This window comes from Kogia breviceps, chromosome 2 (genome assembly GCF_026419965.1).
Source record: "Kogia breviceps isolate mKogBre1 chromosome 2, mKogBre1 haplotype 1, whole genome shotgun sequence".
Taxonomy (NCBI): domain Eukaryota; kingdom Metazoa; phylum Chordata; class Mammalia; order Artiodactyla; family Physeteridae; genus Kogia; species Kogia breviceps.
Genome location: NC_081311.1, coordinates 107,321,367 through 107,343,438, shown reverse-complemented (window position 1 = coordinate 107,343,438; position 22,072 = coordinate 107,321,367). Strand labels below are relative to the sequence as shown.

General features: G+C 34.7%; 1 protein-coding gene across 7 annotated transcripts in view; it reads left to right on the top strand.

Moving 5' to 3' along the window:
* The window catches only part of ZRANB3 (zinc finger RANBP2-type containing 3), a 285,790-nt gene that overhangs the window by 174,514 nt on the left and 89,204 nt on the right, over positions 1-22,072 (top strand). For all 7 annotated transcript variants that reach the window (XM_067025920.1, XM_067025924.1, XM_067025926.1 and 4 more), the window contains one exon: positions 184-269. In XM_067025920.1, the coding sequence (XP_066882021.1) occupies positions 184-269 (86 nt within the window). The remainder of the gene's footprint in view (positions 1-183; positions 270-22,072) is intronic.

The window sequence follows — 22,072 nt, the reverse complement described above, 5'->3', positions numbered from 1 at the left end:
AGGATAGGAGTTATTCCTGAAGAATAGGATGGCATGGATGGGTGGATGGAGGGGAAGGAGGAGCCTTGATGAAAAAGAGATAGATTTTCTTTCTACTTTCTACTATTCATTAACTGGATTTATCATAGTAACTAATTTACTTGAAAATATTACAACATATTGAGAACACTTGTATTGTTACAGCTTTTTATGCAGATTGAAGCTCTCTTTCCACAAAAATTTGGAACGTGGACCGACTATGCCAAAAGATACTGTAATGCACATGTCAGGTAAGACAAACTATTTTCTGTAAGTTTTAATCCTCACATATTTACCATGAACATTAAGCTCTGTTTGTTAGTTATTCTTTGTTCCAGTGTTTTTCAAGCTTGTGGTAGTTATGGAATAATTTGAAGTAAAATCTTGGGTGGATGACACATATATAAAATAAGTAAAAGGAGTAGATAATGGCAGTTTGTCTTTCTTTATTTTTTTACCTTTCTAGTATTTCATTTTTAAAATTATTTATTTTTATTGACTAGATGGATGTGCACATTGCACAAAAATGAAAAGTAAGTGCCCATTCCACCTGTGTCTCCCAGTTAAACATTCTCTTCTGGAGAAGGAGTATCCTTCTGGAGATACTTTATGTATGAGAAAGCACATGTGGTTATGTGTGTATAATGTTATTTCATTTTATTTCTACATATATAGTATTGTAATGTACACACTGTTCTGCAGTTTGCTGTCTTCATCTACTGTGTATTGGAGATCCTTGCATATCAGTTTCTAGAAGAGCTTTGACCTTCTTTTTAGATGCTGCATGTATTCTGCTGTTTGGATGCCCAATAATTGATTTATGCAGTGTACTATTAATAGACATTTCTTTGTGGTATATAGCTGTTGCATACAGTGCAGCAATGAATATCCTTGCACGTGTTGAGAGGTAATATATTATAGTGTCAAAGAGCATGTTAACACTAGAGCTAGACCACCTGTGTTTTATTTTCATATTCATTGCCTACCAGATGTTTCATTTTAGGAAAATAAGTTTACCTCCCTATCCCTTAATTTCTTCAGCTCTAAAAACAATAATTATTCCTTCCTCAGAGTTATTATGAGACTTAAATTAGCTTATATTTATAAAGGCTTGAACAGTAACTGGCACATAGTGAGCTCTCAATAATTTTTAGGTATTTTAATATTTCATGTAATATACATGGGAATAAATCTGTAAGATAAATTTATTAGAAGTGAAATTGCTGGTAGAAAGGGCATTTGCATTTTTATATTCTTTAGACGTTTGCAAATTATGCTCCACAAAACTTATACCGATTTATATTCCTATCAGCAGTAAGATTGTCTCTTTCCCCACACCTTGCCAACATATTCAAATAGAAATTATTTTGTATTGCCAGTGTGATTTGATAGTAGTTTCAATGCACATTAGTCTTCTTGCACATTACTAAATGCAGCTGAACATTTTTTTCACACATGTAAGAGTCATTTGTACTTTTATCTGTCAGTTATCTGTGTTCTTTGCCCTTCATTCTCCTAAGCTTATTGGTTTTTTTTCTTATTGATGTACTGGAAATCTTTATATATTGTGAGCATCAGGTCTTTATCTGTGATATATGAGTCCCTCATCTTTTTTCTCAGTATGTGTGTGTGTGTGTGTGTATGTATTTGATTATTTTCTTTCTACAATTCCCTCAAATATCCCTATGTGGTTGTGATGTTCTGATGCCTTTTAAAGGGCTCTAAAGTACAGAGATACAAAGAATCCTTCCAAATTGTTTATGTGAAGGCAGTTTAACACTGATACCAAAAATCAGACAAGATAGCACACACACAAAAAGAACCAAGGATCTTTTTCTACTTAAGACTATAAATGCAGAAATAGTCAATATTAGTATAAACCAGATACTCATTAAAGGACGTAATATATTAACCATATGCAAATAGAATCTGTATCAGGAATGCAGCCATAGTTTAATATTAGGAAATCTATTAATATATTTAGCCATGTTAATAATGAAAAGGAAAAGCTTCTTTTCATTTTCCCCATTTGTGCTGAGATAGAATTTAATAAAGTTCAGCATACATCTTTTTTTTAAAAATAAATTTATTTATTTATTTATTTTTGTCTGTGTTGGGTCTTCATTGCTTCATGTGAGCTTTCCCTAGTTGCAGCAATCAGGGGGCTACTCTTTGTTGTGGTGCGCGGGCTTCTCATTGTGGTGGCTTCTCTTGTTGCAGAGCACAGGCTCTAGGTACACGGGCTTCAGTAGTTGCGGTGGGTGGGCTCAGTAGTTATGGCTCACGGGCTCTAGAGAGCAGGCTCAGTAGTTGTGGCGCATGGGTTTAGTTGCTCCACGGCATGTGGGATCTTCCTGGACCGGGGCTCAGAACCCGTGTCCCCTGAATTGGCAGGTGGATTCTTAACCACTGCTCCACGAGGGAAGTCCCCAGCATTCATCTTTGATTACAGTTTTTAATAATTTTAAGTTATTCATGTGTGATATTTATATATATATATATATCAACACATATAATGTATACGTTTATGTGTCTGTGTATGTGTTTTAATCCCAAAGCCACCATCACATGAAACACTAAAACCAAGACAAGGGTGTTAATTGTCACGCACTTTACCTTTATTCTGCAGTCATTAGTTCAACTAGTTCAACTACTCAAAAGAAAAATAAGAGGTAAAAATTGGATAGAGAAAGGCAAAATTATTATTATGCGCAGCTGATATTATTTATTTAGAAGACCCAAGACAATGAGTTCAAAAATGTTCAAAACCAAAGAGATTTCATTAAGGTGTCCTAGCACAAAGTTATCATTGAAAAGTCAGTTGTCTTCCTCTACACAAATGATAATAAATAGTTTTAGGATATAATAACAAATAGGTACAATGGTAAATATTGTTGGGGAGCCCTTAGTTATAATTCTTGCAGATTATAAATGTCAAAAGTTTGCTTACCTGAAACAGATATATTAATATATTAATATAATTACATTTTGGGAACTAGCAAAACCTAACTGATCAGAATACATTTCCTTTTTTTTTGTTTTCTGATTAGGACTTGTCACATGACATTAGAAGTGTTAGAAGTGTATACCTGTCCTTTTCTTGCTTATTAGTATAGACACTGTTTCAAAGAAAAATTTATCTTTATGAAATGCTTTATGATTAGAGAGATTGTGTTCTATTTCCTGTTTACGAAAGAAAGCCATTTCAAGATTATTATCATGCTTCTCAAGGCATTTTCTTTCAGATTCCATTTCAAAAGTTTTATGTTATTCCTTTACTTCTTTACCTTGAAAGCCCTATGGTTCCACAGACTCTGATTCAGATCAAGGCACTTCCTGGCATTTTAAGTTAGTCTATGGAATGTTAAATTTTTTTCCATAATGTTTGGATTCTATGAAGTTGTCATTTTCACACTATAATTTTGCAGAAGCCAAATTATGGTTAGTTATTCAGTTCTAGACCCTTATTTTATACTTGAAATGTCATGACTATATTAAAAATAAAATTAAATGAAGTTTGAGCAAAAATGTAACTTTACCTTTGTAAAGTTTGTTAAATACATAAGTGATGGTAAACAGAAGTATATCTACGTGAATGTGATTTTGAGATGAGAAGTCTAGGTGTAGGTAACCATCTACCTTGTTTGCTTTGAGAGGAACAAGAGAAAGTATTACTCAATCAGAGCATCTCATATCCAAGATTCCTTACATCATTCACTCTACTAGGTTATATTTAGAAGAAGCTATAAATACAAATATGACTTGGAGAAGACAGCACATTCAGTTTCAACCATTAGCACGTTAGAGCTAGAAAGGCTTTACAATCACGCAGTCCCCCTCTGTCATTTTATAGGAACCTGGCAAGGTTAAATGGCTTGTCCTGTATGTGACTTCCTGTTACATTTTTTTCACTTTTCCTGGCAGTAAGAAAGACTTAGGCAATGGCAACTTTAAAAAATGTTCTTTTACATAGAAAAAAAGGACACATAGATAGTCCAACCATGCATCCTGTTATTAGCAGCCACCTCCCTGATGTCATGCTTAAAGGTTAAGAATATCTTTATAGTAATTTATCAAATTTTCTGAACTTTCTTTACAGCTGATATTTTGTGCCCATTCTACCTCTTAGGAGAAATAGTTGTCTAAATTTTTATGAGAGGGAAAATCCTGGGTGATAGTACATATAAAGGTATTTATAGTCATTCTCCAAAAGTGTTAATTAGTTGGTCATGTCAGCTTCAAGAAATGTCTTTTATGGAAGTGCACTCTACCTTGTCGTTAGCACTGTTGCACTTAATGTTCTCATCCATGGCTAAATAGAGGTCAGGTCTACTCCATTTGCAAATGGCTCAAAGCTGAGAGAAATAGTTAATATACTGGATGGCAGAGATGAGTTTGAAAACTAACTAGATAAAAATTAATACGATAAATTCTGCACTTACGCTTAGAAAGTCTGCTTTGTGTGGAAGGGATTTGAGAAATCCTCACCTTTTATCAGTAGTTCAGTTCAAAAAGACTTCTGGTTTTAAATAATGCTAGGCTAAATTAAAGTCAAGTGTCTGTCATAACTGATAAAAATAAAGTAATATTAGGGCACACTAATCAAAGTAGCATTTAGAGTAAGGGATGGTTCTACTCTGCTCATTGATTAGACTATCAGGAGTATGGTTTAATTTTGAATTAATCCATTCATTCAAAAAATATTTATAGGGTACTTGTTATATGCCATGCCATGTGCTAGGCATCAGGTATGCATTAGAGAACAAGACTCAAGTGGTCCTAGCCTTCATTGAATTTTCTAGTCAAACACTAACCAGATAATTATGATTATGATGAGTGTCATAAAAGGGAAGCAAAGGATGTTATGGCTGAGTTTAATAGAGTGAACTAAAACTAAGTCAGAGAGGACAGAAGAGTCATCCTGTGAGTAGGTGATATTTGTTTGCATTTCAGGAAGAAGAATTTTCTGTGGTAAGGCTCAGAGCAAGAGAGACTTCTATGCCTTTGAGGAACTAGAAGAAGTTCAGTTCAGCTTGAATATTCTTGAGTGTATTGAAGAGAGGGTCTCAAGAAAAGATGGAGTTAGGCAGGGGTCATATTATACAGGGTCTTGTTCTTCATCATAATAGCAGTAGGAAGGCACTGGAGGGTGTCTTGTGTTGTTATTTTAGTTATCACTGTTGTGGGGTTTTTTTAATTACACTAAAATATATTTGAGGAAGTTTATCATTTTAACCATTTTTAAGTTTATAGTTCAGTGATATTAAGTACATTCACATTGTTGTGCAGCCATCACCACCATCCATCTCTAGAACTTTAATGGGCACTGAAACTCTGTGCCCATTAAATAATAATTTCCCATCCCCCCACTGCATGCATGAAAGGACATGCATGATTATATTCACAAGTTTTATTTGTTATTTTTTAAAACAACATCTTCACATGGTTCAAAATTCTAAAGCAATAGATATGTATATACTTTGAAAAATCTTCCTTTCACCCCAGTTTCCCTCCCTTTAGGCAACTGTGTGTAGTTTTTAATCTTTCCACGTAAATTGTGTGCCTTTTCAAGCAAATTCCTATTTTTTACTAGTTGTTATAAACATACACGTTGTTTTGTACTTTACTTATTTGTCCTTTCTTTGTATACCTAAATACCTTCAGCCTTTTTATGGCTTTATGATATTATTTACAATATCCATAGTTTCTGGGCTGGCAAGAAGTTGAGGGAGTTTGCATACTTTTATTTTCTCTAGGAAACTGGAAAAGTTTCAGAGAAATGGAAAAGTTGAGGGTTAAAAGTTTGATGAACGTTGACATGGTGTGAGATTTTGATGAATATTGACATGGTGTGAGATTTTGATGAATGGGGGAGAGAGATAATGAGATTAGTGTGGTAGTATTGGTACAGCACTGAGTAACGAATTGAGATCAGCAATTCTAGATTTGTACTGGAACCAGTCTTCTCTAAGGTATATTTCCCAGCAGTGTGGGTAGAGGCTTGGAAAAGGCTTATAGTTGGATCAATCCAAAGTTTTTTTTTTCTCACTAGCTTGCAATGCATTGACTGTGGGACAAGGTAAATCATAGTATACTGATAAAAACAAAGGTAATGTATGGACTCGGAAATCAAAGTAAGGTGAGGAAGGATGTGAATACAGGAAGGATATTGTGGATATGGTAAAAGTTGACTGAAAGGTCCTGATGCGATAGTAAAGCCACAGTGGGTGTGAGTGAACAAGAGGGCTAGGAGGACGGAGGTACTAAAGAGAGGAAGGTCTGAATTTACCAGGTAGAGCTCTTTTGCAGGATTGATTATTGCTGTGGGAGTAGAATGATTGCAGTGGATTTTAGAAGGTCACTGGTGACAAGGAACTGAAAGTGAACTAAAAGTCACATTTTAAGAAGCATGTTAACAAATGAAAACATATCTGGGAAAGGGTTACTGGAATAATGAGGGGATTTCATATTCAGCTCTACAAATGCCTAATATTATTGATTGCCTGCTATATTTAAGACATTATTTCAGAGCTGCCGGCAATACAAAGATGAGTAAGATGTAGTGCTTGATCATAGGAAGCCTATAGGAATTTGAAAAAGAGAAGACCTATAGGGAACAAGTCTTTAAATATTTAAAGATCTGTCATGTTTTAAAGGAATTAGACTTTTATCTTTGTGGTCTCAGAGAGTAACATTATTATCAAGGAATGAAAGTTAATGCGGAGGTAGATTTTGGCTTAATATAAGAAATTGTAAAATATTCATATGTATATATGACAAGAATACAATAAAATATATAACACCATACAATAAAAATGGAATGGAAAAATACCATAATCCAACTATGCTAACAAGTAAATTGTTTTCATTTTTTTCTTTATTTCTACGCTTGTCCATATATCTAATAATTTTTACATAGTTTTAAAGTTTAACATAGCCTACATGTGATGCTGTCATCACTGTTTTCACTTAGTATCATCTTGTCTCATGCTTTGACATTGTCTTTATAAGTTATTTTATTTATTTATTTATCTTTGGAGCTATACAGGGTCAAAGTTTTTATATACTGTTAAAATGAAATTTATATTAATCTTTACATCAACTATAATTCAATAAAATTTTTTTTAAACTTGAAAAACACTATAAACCTAGCAGACAAATAAACCTGGCAGACATCTATCGAATGCTCCACACAACAACAGTAGAATACACATTCTTCTCAAATGCACATGTAAGTTTTTCCAGGATACACCATTTGTTAGGCCGTAAAACAAGTCTCAATAAATTTACAAGGATTAAAATCACAAGTGTGTTCTGTAACCACAGCAGAATAAAATCAGAAACCAATTACAGAAAGAAATTAGGGGAATTCACAAATATATAAAAATTCAACATGTTCTTAAGTAATAAATGAGTTAAAGAAGAACTCAGAGGGGAAATTAGAAAATACTTTGACATGAATGAAAATGAAAAGATAACATATCAAAACTTATGTGATTCAGCTATGAACACTGGGTGCATTTATCTTTTAAAATTAGAGTTTTTGTCTTTTCCCGATAAATGCCCAGGAGTGGGATTGCTGGATCATATGGTAACTCTATTTTTAGTTTTTTAAGCAATCTCAATACTGTTTTACATAGTGGCAGCACCAATTTACATTCCCACCAACACTTTAGGAGGGTTCCCTTTTCTCGCCACCCTTTACCCTCCAGCATTTATTATTTGTAGACTTTTTGATGGAGTAGTAATAGTCTCTTTCCTCAGAGAGTAAATAATTAATGAAGGGTTGTTTCATGGAGCTATATTAGGTTTTTCAGGTAACAAAGTGAAAGATGAGAACTTTTTAATGCAAAATACAAAATTTGAAACCCTCAAGTTAGGTTTTTGTTGGTTTGTTTCTTTTTTTATATATTTTTAATTTTTTTGAATTTTTGAATTTTATGTATTTTTTTTATACAACAGGTTCTTATTACTCATCCATTTTATACACATCAGTGTATACATGTCAATCCCAATCTCCCTATTTTATTTTTTTAATCTCTCTGTTTTATTTTTTAAAATATTACTAATATAAAGATAGTTTATTGATTTTGTGAAAAGGATTCATACTTATTTTATCAAGTCAAACAAAGAGAAATGAATTTTAAAATAAATACAAATTAACTGAACTCTCACTGACCAGAGGTAACCAGGACTAATTTATTATACTACTTTCCCTCTACATAGCTTCTCTGCTTAGATACATAAGGATAGGTAGATTGGTATAGAGATAGAGGCAGTTTTATATAAATTGGGCCATATTATGCATACTCTTCTGTAATATGCTTTTTCACTGAACACAATTTTTAAGATGTCTTTCTATATCAATGACTAAAATACATCTTATTTATTGGCTACATGGTATGTCATTTTATGTATAAGATACTATGCTGTGTATTTTAAATGTATTATCTTTAATTCTGTAAACAATCCTACATGATTGATGATATGCCCATTTTATTTATTTATTTATTTATTTATTTTTATTTTTTGTGGTATGCGGGCCTCTCACTGTCGTGGCCTCTCCCTTTGCGGAGCACAGGCTCCGGACGCGCAGGCTCAGCGGCCATGGCTCACGGGCCCAGCCGCTCTGCGGCATGTGGGATCTTCCCGGACCGGGGCACGAACCCGTGACCCCTGCATCGGCAGGCGGATTCTTAACCACTGCGCCACCAGGGAAGCCCCGATATGCCCATTTTATAGATGAGTAAACTGAGACTTGAAAAGATTAAGTAACTTGTCCAAATCACAAAACTAAAACGTGAAAGAGTAGTAATTTAAACATCCCATGTCATCACTTTTCTGTTATTCCTTTTTCAATATTTGAATTATTTGGTAATTCAGTATCCGTGTTTATATGATTGGCTAAATAAATAGAATAAATAGACTAAATAATATTGTTCTCTAATAAATCAAATAGCTGACTCTTCCTTTCTTGGTCAACTTTTTATCTTTAATTATTCCCTTTTATTCCATCTTTTGGTTTTCTATATAGCTATCACTATTTTTTTTTCTTTTTTTTACTCAAAGACTTCCAACAGATCTGTCAACTTCCAAAAGGTCATACAAGCTCATAGAATTATCTTCTTTTTTTTTTTTTTTTTTCTTATTTCCTGGAGGCCTCCCTCCCACAACCTCCTGTTCTGCTCCAATCTGGACTGGTTTTTCTTTAGGCATGGTGCAAAGCTGTCTTTCTGAATTTTCTTTTGCCGTTCCATTCCTGGATTCGATGACTTTTGTTTCTTAGTTGATTTTCTGGTCTTCTTTTTAATATTTTATCATGGAAAAATTCAATATATGGAAAAGTAGACAGAACAAAATAATGAGCCCCCTATGTACTCTTCATGAGCATCAACATTTGTCAACTTATGGCCAATCTTGTTTTAGCTATAATCTCATTTACCTCCACCACCCTGTATTATTTTGAAGCAAAGCCTAGATATTACATTTTATCCATAAAATGTTTCAATAAATATATCTAGAGAGTAAGAACTCTTTTTAAAGAAAAATTAATTATTATACCATTATCATGCATAAAATATTAAAATTAATGATGATCCCTTAATAACATTAAAAACTCAGTGTTTCAATTCCCAGTTATCTTGTGAATATCATAATTTTACAGTTTTTTAAGTTTCTTCCCCATCGTTTGAGTCAGTACTCAAATAAGGCTCACACATTACAAATGATAGATCTCTTAATTTAAGTCTTTCTTAGTCTCCAAGTTTCTCCTCTATTTCCTTGTTTATTTGGTTAATTTTAATTTGTTGCAGAAACTAAATTGTTACTGAAATCTGGATTTTGCTGCTTGCATCTCCATGATGTTGTTTAATATGTTTCTCTGTCCTCTATATTTGATATAGAGATTTCAATTTTTTTAGCAATTCTACTTTTCTAGCGACGTTGTGTTCTTCCATTAGAAGGCCCGTGATATCTAAGGACTCTCTTTTTGTCATGCTAGTAAGCTGTCAACATTCAGTACATGATTTATTAAATCATTAGATATTGCAAAATGGTAATATGCTAATACTCTTTCTTCATTTATTACCTGACATGCCTCTATAAAGGAACCAACCGTGCCTCATCCACTATTTGGACACTCAGTGGTTCTCTTTGTTTACAAAAGGCAGGATAAATGCTTAGTTTTTCCTTTTTATTTATGAGTTTTCAAAATAATAAGTTGTTTTGCTAGCATTCTCTAATAGTGTCCAGTGAGGGCTTTTATTTTTGAAATTAGTAAATTTAAGTCCTTTAACTTTGTTCTTTTTCAAATTTGTTTTGGCTGTTCTGTGTCCCTTGCATTTTCATCGAAATTTTAGGATCAATGTGTTGATTTCTGCAAAGACGTCATCTGGAATTTTTATAGAGATTGCATAGAATCTATAGATCATTTGGGGGAGTTTTGCCACTTTAATAATATTAAAGCCTTCCAACCGATGAACAGAGATTTGTTTCCATTTATTTAATTTTTAAATTGATTTCTATGGTGTTATGTACTTTTCAGTGTATGATTCATAACATTTATTTTATTTTGTTTTTTTCATACACTAGCAGGTTGAAGAAATTACCTTCTAATCCTAGTCTCTTGAGTGCTTGAGAGGTTTTATTTTTAACTCATATTTTTTCAATCCATTTTATTTATTATCTTCATTGATGGTCAGATTGTCCCACCTTTGACAAAATGGACTGTCTTCAATATGCTACTTTTGACAGAACCCTACTAATCTTTAATTGCTTCCTTGCCATCTGATATGACCAGATGTTACAGGGTCATTTGTACATTTTTTTCCTTTGTTCCTCTTAGCATATTTCCTGTTTTTTTTTTAACACATAACCCTGAATGATTTCCTAAGAAACGTGCATAGAAAGTACATTTTTTGAATCTTTATATGTTTGCTTATAGATAATCTCTTGCTTTTTACATTGGTTGGGCATAGATTTTTGTTTTGGAAAGCATTTTTCCTCAGGAATTTGAAGCATTTCTCCATTGTCTCTAATAACCATGGTTGCCATTAAGAATCATAGTGCCATTCTGACTGTTGATCCTTTCCATGTTTCATATATTTGTCTTCCCCCCCTATTCTGGAAGCTTGTAAGATTAACCTTTACCCTGTTACTGTTTAATTTCATAAATATGTGCCTAGGTTTGTGTCCTTTTTTTCAAATGATGGATACTAATTGGTCCCTTTAGTGTCAAAACTTGAGTGCTTCTGTCTGGGAATTATTCATTTTAACTTTTTCTTTCCCTTTCCTTCAATGTTTCTTTCTGGAACTCCTATTATTTATGTAATATTTGTCCTTTAACTTTCTTATTTTTATTTTTTGTTTTACTTTTTGAGAGATTTCCTCCTTTATCACATGGTTCTTCTGTTGAAATTTTGTTTTAGCTAAAAAAATAGCTAAACTGTTATGAATTGTTAACCATCCTTTCTTACTCTTTCTACCCTTATTCCCTGTAGTCTTGTAACCTCCTCTTTTTGGATGCTTGTTGTTGCTGGGTGGGTTTTCGGTATTATTTTGTTTTATTTTTTATTTTAAAGTTTTCTTCTGTTTGCTGCATTTTATGTTTACTCTGAATTTTTTTTTGATATTGTTTTGGTCTTCATTTTTCATATTGGAGGCTTTCCTCAATATCTTAAAGGCAATTCATATTAAAAACTGAAAATATTAAAAAGCTCATTAGAAGAATTAGAAAAGGATGAGCTTTTCATTGGGGAATCCCCAAATTCATTATGTGGAGGACATCTTTCTGACCTTTTAAATTTTTAAAAGAAAGAAAGAACTATTCATTCTTCTGCTGTGAGTGTTATGGAGGTTTAAACCTGGCTACCATGCTTTTGGCATGAACAACAGAAGGAGAATAATGTACTCAATGCTTAGTATGTAGACTTTATCTCAATCTCTCTGGTTTCCATATGGCACCTTTCCCCCACCTTCTACTGTTCTTGGTTTCCCTAGGTTAAACTTTGGTTCAATTTCTTTTGTAGAATAAAACTATAATCTCATGGTGGGGGATAGTAACAGGGTGGCATGGGATGGGGAGAGAATCAGGGCATGTCACAATGCCTTATACAGTCTTTCAACCAATGTCCCCATTTTTAGCTATCATGTCACACTTATCCCCACCTTCTAAGGTACCTGATCTTTTTAATTCCTGAGACATTCTGGGATTTTGTGGACACCCCTCTTTAGGTCCTTGGTATTCAGCTTTCTCTGTTTCGTTAGCTTCTTCACTTTATTTTCTGCTTCTAGAAGTATGTTCACATTGTTTGCTGTTGTTTCCTTTTCATTCTATTTGTCCTGGTGGGTTAATATATCTTTATGTCTTTGTACTCATTTTGATTGAGGATAACTGTTCGTGTTCATATGTTAACCATGTTTTAACCAGGACATCTCCTCTACTTACTTTCCCTTTTCCAAAAATTGCTTGAAATCCTCGTCTTCTGTTTGTCTCTCTCTCTTATTCTCTTTGTTCTTATTATGTAATACCTTTTATTTTTTAAAATTTATTTATTCATTAATTTATTTATTTTTGGCTGCATTGGGTCTTTGTTGCTGCACATGGGCCTTCTCTAGTTGTGGCGAGTGGGGGCTGCTCTTCATTGCGGTGAATGGGCTTCTCATTGCAGTGGCTTCTCTTGTTGTGGAGCATGGGCTCTAGGCACACGGGTTTTGGTAGTTGTGGCACACGGGCTCAGTAGTTGTGACTCTTGGGCTGTAGAGCGCAGGCTCTGTAGTTGTGGCACATGGGCTTAGTTGCTCCGCGGCATGTGGGATCTTCCCGGACCAGGGCTCGAACCTGTGTCTCCTGCATTGTCAGGCGGATTCTTAACCACTGAGCCACCAGGAAAGCCCCTATAATACCTTTTAAATTCCTCTCCTTTAATGTTAGAAGGGTTTGCATAGAAACAAGTAATAAATATGATTAATTTGCCACATTTAATCACATGTACCTTTCCAAACTCTGGTTGTTGCTTTGGTTTTTGCTCGCTAAAGAATTTCTCTTCTCAAGAACTGTGGGGTGTATTCATTAGTCAGTTCATCCATTTATTCATTAATTCATAAGCTACTTATTATATGTTAGGCACAATGCTAGGTGCTAGGAATGCAAAGATGAATAAGATATGGTCCTTGCCATTAAGGAGCTTACACTCTGGGTATTCATGATTCTAATCTCAGATTTTCAATGATGTTTCTAAGTTACATTAAAATTTTGAGTTATTTTGTGACATAATATATTTTCATAGATCCAGGGAGATTTTTAACTTGCTCCCAAATTTATCTAAATAGCCAGAAAAACAGTTCTTAGATTCATGTGTTTGTTTATCTCTGTAATTCCAGAAGTACTTTATTTATGTGAGTAGTTTGCCTCTGTTTATTCACCTGTTTTTGGTCCTGACCACAATTACTTTGATGATTCAAATACATCTTTTTTTTTTAATGGGTGCAAAAATAGTATCTCATTGTGATTTTTAAAAAATATTTATTTATTGGGGCTTCCCTGGTGGTGCAGTGGTTAAGAATCCACCTGCCAATGCAAAGATATGGGTTCGAGCTCCGGTCTGGGAAGATCCTGTGTGCTGCGGAGCAACTAAGCCCGTGTGCCACAACTACTAAGCCTGTGCTCTAGAGCCTGCATGCCACAACTACTGAGCCCGCATGCCACAGCTACTGAAGCCCACGCATCTAGAGGCTGTGCTCCACAACAAGAGAAGCCACCACAATTAGAAGCCCACGCACCACAACGAAGAGTAGGCCCTGCTCACCACAAATAAAAGAAAGCCTGAGCACAACAACAAGGACCCAACACAGCCAAAAATAAAATTAATTAATTAATTTAAAAATTTTATTTATGTATTTTGGCTGTGCCAGGTCTTAGTTGCGGCATGTGGGATCTTTTTTAGTTGAGGCATGTAGGCTTCTTAGTTGCGGCACACAGGCTTCATATTTGCAGCATGTGGGCTTCTTAGTTGTGGCATGCAAACTGTTAGTTGCAGCATGCATGTGTAATCTAGTTCCCCGACCAAGGATCAAAACCAGGCCCCCTGCATTGGGAGTACGGAGTCTTACTGGCCCACCGGGGAAGTCCCTCAAATACATCTTAAGATTTGGTTTGCTTAAGAAACACAAAACATTACTTCCATGTATGTGAATTTCTTCTGCACATTTGAACTCCTTTTCACTGAATTGATTCCTAGTGCTTCAGAATCTGCTATTTTACAGAGCTCAAAGAGCTTTACGAATAGGAGATGAACACACTTGAGAAGCCATCTGTCCCATGCACGTGGCTCAGCTGCATCTGAATTCCTATACTCTCTTAAACCAATACAGCAGCCTCTTTTTTTTCCCTGCAGTTTCAAGTTTAGAGCACTTGATTGTCCAGTTATACTGGTAAACATGTAAAGTCTTCTGAGCAGCATATTTTATCTCAGAACACTGGACTTTCTAAAATTCTTGATCTCTACAGTTAGTTCCCTAAATGTTAAACATTTCCAAAACCAACTGTCTGACTGCATTGAAGAAATAAATTCTTCATATTTCTTCCAGCATTTTCCATATCTTTCATTCCATCCACTGACTATGGTTATGGTGAAAAAAATCACAATTTGTTGATTCCTGTTTTCCTCAGCTTGATTACGTTGTAATGTACAGTCTGCTCTTTTCGTGGTGATACATTTCTTGAGTTTCAGAGCATCCTAATATTTCAGGATTTAGGGAACAAGTTTATGTTTTATTTATCTAGACTTGCTCTTTTATCAGTTCTATTTGTAAGTTCTCTTAGTGTTTTCACTGAATAATTCCAATTTTTCATTCTATCTTCCTATAATAGAACTTCCCTACTTCATTTTCTCCTTCTGGCATGTTTACATTAAATTATTCCCATTTCTAAACATTTTCTAGTCTGTTGTATTCTTCTTGGGTGATAGAACCAGAACTACACACTGGATTACATATATGGTTTATCATTATTTAATATGAGAATGGAATATTCTAAATTTCTGAAATTTCTATCATTTGCCAAATTGTTTAGTTGTTAAACACTCAAATATTGTAGTGGGAAAACAAAATACTACAGCCACCTTTGGAAAAAAAGTTTGGCTGTTTCTCATAAAGTTAGATATGTATAAACTATAAAACATTAAGGAAAAAATGAAAGATTTAAATAAGTGAAGTGGAATACTGTGTTCATGGAGTGGAAGACTCTGTTTTTGAAATGACCATTTTTCTCAAATTGTTGTATAGATTCAATGCAATAATCAAATTACCAGTAGAATTTTTACTATACCATGCATTCTGCCTCCAGCCAGGACTATGATGCCAGCCCAACTGCCTCTACTTCATCTCCTTTTGTTTCTCTTATTTTGTTTTCTCCCTTTGTTCCTCTGTCACTCCCTTTTACAACCTTAGTCCTTCCCTTAATTAACTAATAGTTGGAATTCTCCTGTACTGTGTCTGCTGAGCCCATTTTATAAGAATAGAGCATTGTTTTCTAGATATTGAATGAGAGGAATTGACTGAGAGGAATCCAGCTGGCCTCAGAATGTCCTTAGTCTGGTGACATAGGTCTTGATTTGCTTTTATGGTCCAGTTTATTCAGAATTAAGGTGTCATGAGGGTAAGCTCTGGGAAGAAGGGATTTTCACATTAACGTCTCATGAGTTATTTCTTGGGAGATACAGTCTTTTGTTTGTGCAGCACCTTCTTGGATCATGTGGAAAAAAAGAGATATGGTGAACTGAAGATTGTATGTTAAATCTTACTTTCTGCTTGTCCTGAGATATAGCTTACTGCCAGATTCTGTTGAATTTCTTTCTTTCTGCTGTTTTTTTCTAGGCCTTTGTTAATTCTTTTTAGCATCAGTCATCCAAGTCAAGGTTGATATTGTGAGGTTGGCTTGACACCTTCAGGGCCAGATTCCGGGGTTAGGTAGGAAGTATGGATTCTCAAGGGCTCAAACTAAGCTCTGGGCCTCTAGACTCTTTGACATTAATTTTCTTCCCGGGTCCTCCTTAGTCTTGCCAGAAATTCCAGTTTTGTCTTAAGTGTTCAGGAACAGCCAGATGGAAGAGATGCACAGGACAAGGTGTGGGGAAAGGGTGTGGAGCTACCATGCCCTCTCTAGGTGCTCCACTCTTCCCGAAATCTCCATGTGTTCACCAACCTGGAAGCCTGGTATTCAATTGATTTTTGACATAGATGCAAGGCAGTCCTGTGGAGAAAGTTGTCTTTCAACAAACGCTTCTGGAGCAATTAGATATACAAATGCAAAAAAAAAAAAAAAAAAAAAAAAAAAAAAAAAAAGAAGGAAAAGCAGCAGCAGCTCAGTTCATTTCTCACACCTTATGTAAAATTTAACTAAAAACGGGTTTTAGAGGATTCTGGGAAGTGGTGTGGTAGGAAACATCAGGAATCTGTCTCCCCACCTAGACAATAATTGCACTGGCAGAGTCTGTCTGATGTTAGTAATTTGAAAGTCTGGAGTATATTGAAGACTTGCAACTTCCAGGGGAAGACTTAGATAATAAACTGTGGTTAATTTCAGTCAATTCCAACTCTTGCCACAGTAACAGCTACCCCTCATCCACCTCCAGCCTTGTGGCAGACAGCTATATACATGTTCCTGGAGCAACTTGCACACAGCTTGTGGGAGCCAGGCTGGGCAAATAGGCCCCTGTCCTCCAAATTATCAAAGATCTGTACTCTGATCACTGATTGCTGCTTCTGATCATGGAAGTGCAGAAGAAGTGGGAGCATCCATTGTTGTTTCACCTTTCCCTATTGTTGCAAGCCCTTTCCCCTCCAGATTATGTCACTTCTAGGTAATTTAAGAGGCTAGTGCCATTTACCTCCTCCCTTCACTTTTCTGTTTTTCCCCTTTTGGGGGCCAGACATTAGGACATTCAAAAATAACTGTATACATGGGTTACATTTGAAAGGGACCACATATGCCCAGGAAAAGGCACAGGCTCAGAAAAGAACTGAAAAGACCTTAAGTTTATACCTCAGGAGGATCCTTAGCACAGAGACAGTCTACAAAAATTTTTTAAAAAACAAAAAACGATAAAACCACAATAACAAAAAAAACCCCAGTAGAACATGGGGAAGGGGAGGATCTGGTTTATAGAGTTACCATATTATTAGATTCAAATGTCCAGTTTTCAACAAAAATATCACAAGGCATACAAAGGAAGAGGAAAGTATGGCCCATTCATAGGAAAAAAATAAAATAGAAACTGCCCCGGAAAAGACCTGATGGCAGATCTCCTAGACAAAAACTGAAACAACTGTCTCAAAGATTCTCAAAGGAACTAAAGGAAGATGTGGAGAAAGTCCAGAAAATGATGAATGAACAAAATGGAAATATTAATAAAGAGATAGAAAACCTAAAAAAGAATCCTAAAAAGAAATTCTGGATCTGAAAAGTAAAATAACTGAAAGGAAGATTTTCCTAGAGGGGTTCAAAGGCACATTTGAGCAAGCAGAATTAAGAATCAGAGAACTTGAAGATAGGACAATGGAAATTTTCAAGTCTGAGGAACAGAAAGAAAAAAGAATGAGAAAAGTGAACAGAACCTAAGGGATCTGTGTGAACCATGGAACAGAGCAGCAGGTGGATTGTAGAGTCCCAAGAGAAGAGAGAAGAAAGGGGCTGAGAATATTTGAAGAAATAAGTACTAAAAACTTTCCAAATTGGATGAAAGATATGATTATAAACATCCAAGAAGCACAACAAACTCCAGAGTAAGATAATAAACTGAAGGTGGCCCATATCCAGATACATTATAATCCAGCTTTCTAAAGACAAAGACAGAGAGAATCTGGATAGCAATAGCAAAGCAACTTGCCACATAGAAGCGATCCTTAAAATGATTATCAGCTGATGTGTTATCAGAAACTTTGGAGGCCAGAAGGCAGTGAGCTAATATTACCATATGATTCAGCAATTTCACTTCTGGGTATATACCCAAAAGAATTAAAAACAAGGTCTTGAAGAGATATTTGTACCCTTGTTCATAGCAGTGTAACACACAATAAATTAAACATGGAAGCAAACCAAGTGTCCATCAATGGACGAATAGATTAGCAAAATGTGGTTTATACATCCAGTGGAATTTTCAGTCTTAAAAAAGAAGGAAATTCCAACATATGCCACAACATGAATGTACCCTGGACATTATGTTAAGTGCAATAAACCAGTCTCCAACAGACAAATATTGTATGATTCCACTTATGTGATGTACTTAGAGTAGTCAAAATCATAGAGATAGAAAGTAGAATGGTGGTTGCCCTGGTTTGCGGGTCAGAGGGAATGAGGAGTTACTATTTAATGGGCATAGAGTTTTGGTTTTACAAGATGAAAAGAGGTGTGGAGATGACCTGTGGTGATGGTTATATAACATTATGTATTTATTTAATACCATTGAACTGTATACTTAGTAATGGTCAAGATGGTAAATTTTATGTTATGTGTATTTACCATAATTTAAAAATTGAAAAAAATCAATTAAAAATGGATTGTAAACTAAAATATAAAACTAAAACTATAAAACTCAAAGAAAATAAAGGAAAAAAACATTGTGACCTTGGGTTAGGCAAACATTTTTTTATATAGGACACAAAAAACATGAAATGTGAAAGATAAAAGTGATGAATTTTACTTTGTAAAAATTGAAAAGGTCTCTTCCAAAGGTACTGGTAAGAGAATGGACAAGCCACAGATGAGTAGAAAATATTTGTGGGAATTCCCTGGTGGTGCAGTGGTTAAGACTCTGTGCTTCCACTGCAGGGGGCATGGGTTCCATCCCCTGGTTGGGGAACTAAGATTTCACATGCCCCTCAGCGTGGCAAAAAAAAAAAAGGTACACACACACACACATTTGTAAAGCACATATTTGATAAAGGAATATATATATTCATATATGTCTATAAAATATAAATTTTTAAATATACAAAAGGAATTTATAAAAGAATATATCAAATAATATATCAAATCTCTCAAAACTCAATTATGAAAGAAAGAGAAAAAAAATTTTAATGGTTGAAAGAGAGACCTCACCAAAAGGATAAGGTGAGGTCAAATAAGCGCTTGAAAAGATTCTCAACATCATTGGTCATTAGAGAAATGTTAGTTAAAACCACAGTAAATACCAGTACACATGCATTAGCACAGGTAAAATTTTTACAGACTGACAGTACCAAATGATGGTAATGTATGATGCTGAACAACTGAAATTCACATACATTGCTGATGGGAATGCAAAATGGCATAGGAACTTTGGGGAAAAGTATGCCAGTTTCTTATAAAGTTAAACATACACTTAGCATACAACCCAGTGATCCCATTTTGGATATTTAGTCAAGATAAATGAAAACATATGTTCATTCAAAAATATGTATGCAAATGTTTACAGCAGTTTTATTTATAGTCACTTAAAACTTGAAACAATCCAGATGTCCTTCAACTGGTGAATGTACAAACAAATGTTAAAATATCCATGCAGTAGAATATATTACTCACAATAAAAAAGGAATGAACTACTAATATACTCAATAACATAGGTGAATTTCAGATGCAGTATGCAAAGTGAAAGAAATCAGATTTAAAAGGCTGCATACTGTATGATTCTATTTATATACCAGTCTGAAACATGCAAAACTGTAGGAGCAGAAAACAGATCAGTGTTTCCCAGGAGCTGGGAGTAGAAGAAAGGGATTGCTACAAAAGTACACAAGGGAACTTAACTTTAAAAAAAAAAAGTCAGAGGGTAATTTCCAAAGTCCAAATTTAGCTCTGTGTGTGCGCTTGTGTGTGTGCATGTGTGCGTATTCATGAACACAGATAAGCATGCATGTTCTTTGCCATAAACTTCCAATTTCATCATCATAAGCTAATATCAAGTGCCTATTTAGAAATGCCTCTTTTTAATTATACATGGTCAAAAAGAGAGATACAAAAAGTTTATGTTAATTATTTAGAAAAGGAGAAATGAGTTTTTACTTACTTTATAAATATGAATGAGAAAATGGCTATATTAATTCCAAAAAAGTTTTAAAGGTTTATGTTTCGTACCTTCTTTAGAGACATTTGAAACTTTGTTGTTGTTGTTAATTTTAGGTTGTTAGGAATTACATTTTCTTTATGTTTAAATGTTTAATTATACCCTAAGGCATACTGCTGCTACTTGGTCTGTAAAAAATATTATTTTCTTATTCATTTCCACCTTTCCTCTTTCATGTATACACCTTACTTCTTTGCCATTGTACTTACAGGCTTGTTTTATAATTTTCTTTCCTTCCCATAACACTAATGAACCTTAAACTTCAGAATCACTCACTTACATAGGCCCATTTCAAGGCTCTGGGAAGGACTTCGGCAATTTTCACAATTTTGTGTCCTGTCAAATTTATAGATGTAGGCTACTTTAATCTCAATAGATTGAAAGATCTTTTTTCAGTACATCATTTATATATATATGTATTTTTATATATATGTGTGTATATATACACACACGTATATATATGTGTGGTGGTGTTGGGTGTCAGCAAGCATTTTTTGGATCAGACTGAGAGGAAACTCTATTGGGGGTACATTTAGTTTGAGTTTATTTGGTTCTCCGTAATTTCCATTTTTAGGTATTTTTAGGTGATAGCTAGCCATCCCAATGTAGGAATGGCTTCCAGGAATACGCACAGTGCAAGGATGGCAGTTGTACTGCAGTGTGAGCTTGTCCTCTGGCACTCACGCTGGAAGGATATAAGTAATGGAAGACAAGCAAGGTTGAAAGGTACAGAGCCAGAGGATTAATCTGTAAATAATTCCAATTCTTACAGCTCATATATAGCAGAAACTTGATGGAAGTTTTTTCAAATTTGACAATTCCAAAATACTTTACACAACGTGGTAATGATAAGTTATGAACCTGAAAGAAACTTTTAAAAATTATTATTAATAGAAAATAAAATTTGGTTATCCATGCTTGAGTAAAATCTGAATTATCCTATTTCTTTAAAGAAAATATTAGAGGCAATCAAAGGGTAAGCAGTGGAAAATGTGGGAAAAGCATTATAGATTTGTGTCCAGTTAATTAATAAAAATGTGTTCTTTTCCTGGATTTGGAAACAAGTGTAGGTATTTATAAACTTTTTTAAAAAATAAATTTATTTATTTTTATTTTTGGCTGCATTGGGTCTTTGTTGCTGTGCACAGGCTTTCTCTGGTTGTGGTGAGAGGGAGCTACTCTTCATTGTGATGTGCGGGCTTCTCATTGCAGTGGCTTCTCTTGTTGCGGAGCATGGGCTCTAGGCGCACGGGCTTCAGTAGTTGTGTCACATGGGCTCAGTAGTTGTGGCTTGCGGGCTCAGTAGTTGTGGCTCACAGGCTCTAGAGCGCAGGCCCAGTAGTTGTGGCTCACAGGCTTAGCTGCTCTGCGGCATGTGGGATCTTCTCGGACCAGGGCTCGAACCCGTGTCCCCTGCATTGGCAGGTGGATTCTTAACCACTGCGCCACCAGGGAAGCCCCTGTAAACTTTTTAAATTGTGAAATTTGTTGTGATTTTTTTCGGAATTGAATTTTTTTTAATTATAAAAGTATTATTTGCTTATTATAAACAGATAGACAAAGTACAGGCATACTTCATTTTATTGTGTTTCACTTTATTGTGCTTCTCAGATACTGTATTTTTTCATAAATCGAAGGTTCTGGCAACCCTGCATCTAAGCAAGTGTATCAGCACCATTTTTCCAGTGGTATTTGCTCACTTCATGTCTCTGTGTCACACTTGGGTAATTCTCATAATATTTCACATGTTTTCATTATTATTATAGTTGTTATGGTGTCTGTGATCAGTGATCTTTGATGTTATTATTGCAAAAATATTATGACTCACTGAAGCTGAGATGATGATGGTTAGTATTTTTTAGCAATAAAATATTTTTATTAGGGTATGTACTTTTCTTTTAGACATAATGCTGTTGCGCACTTGAGAGACTACAGTATAGTGTAAACATAACTTT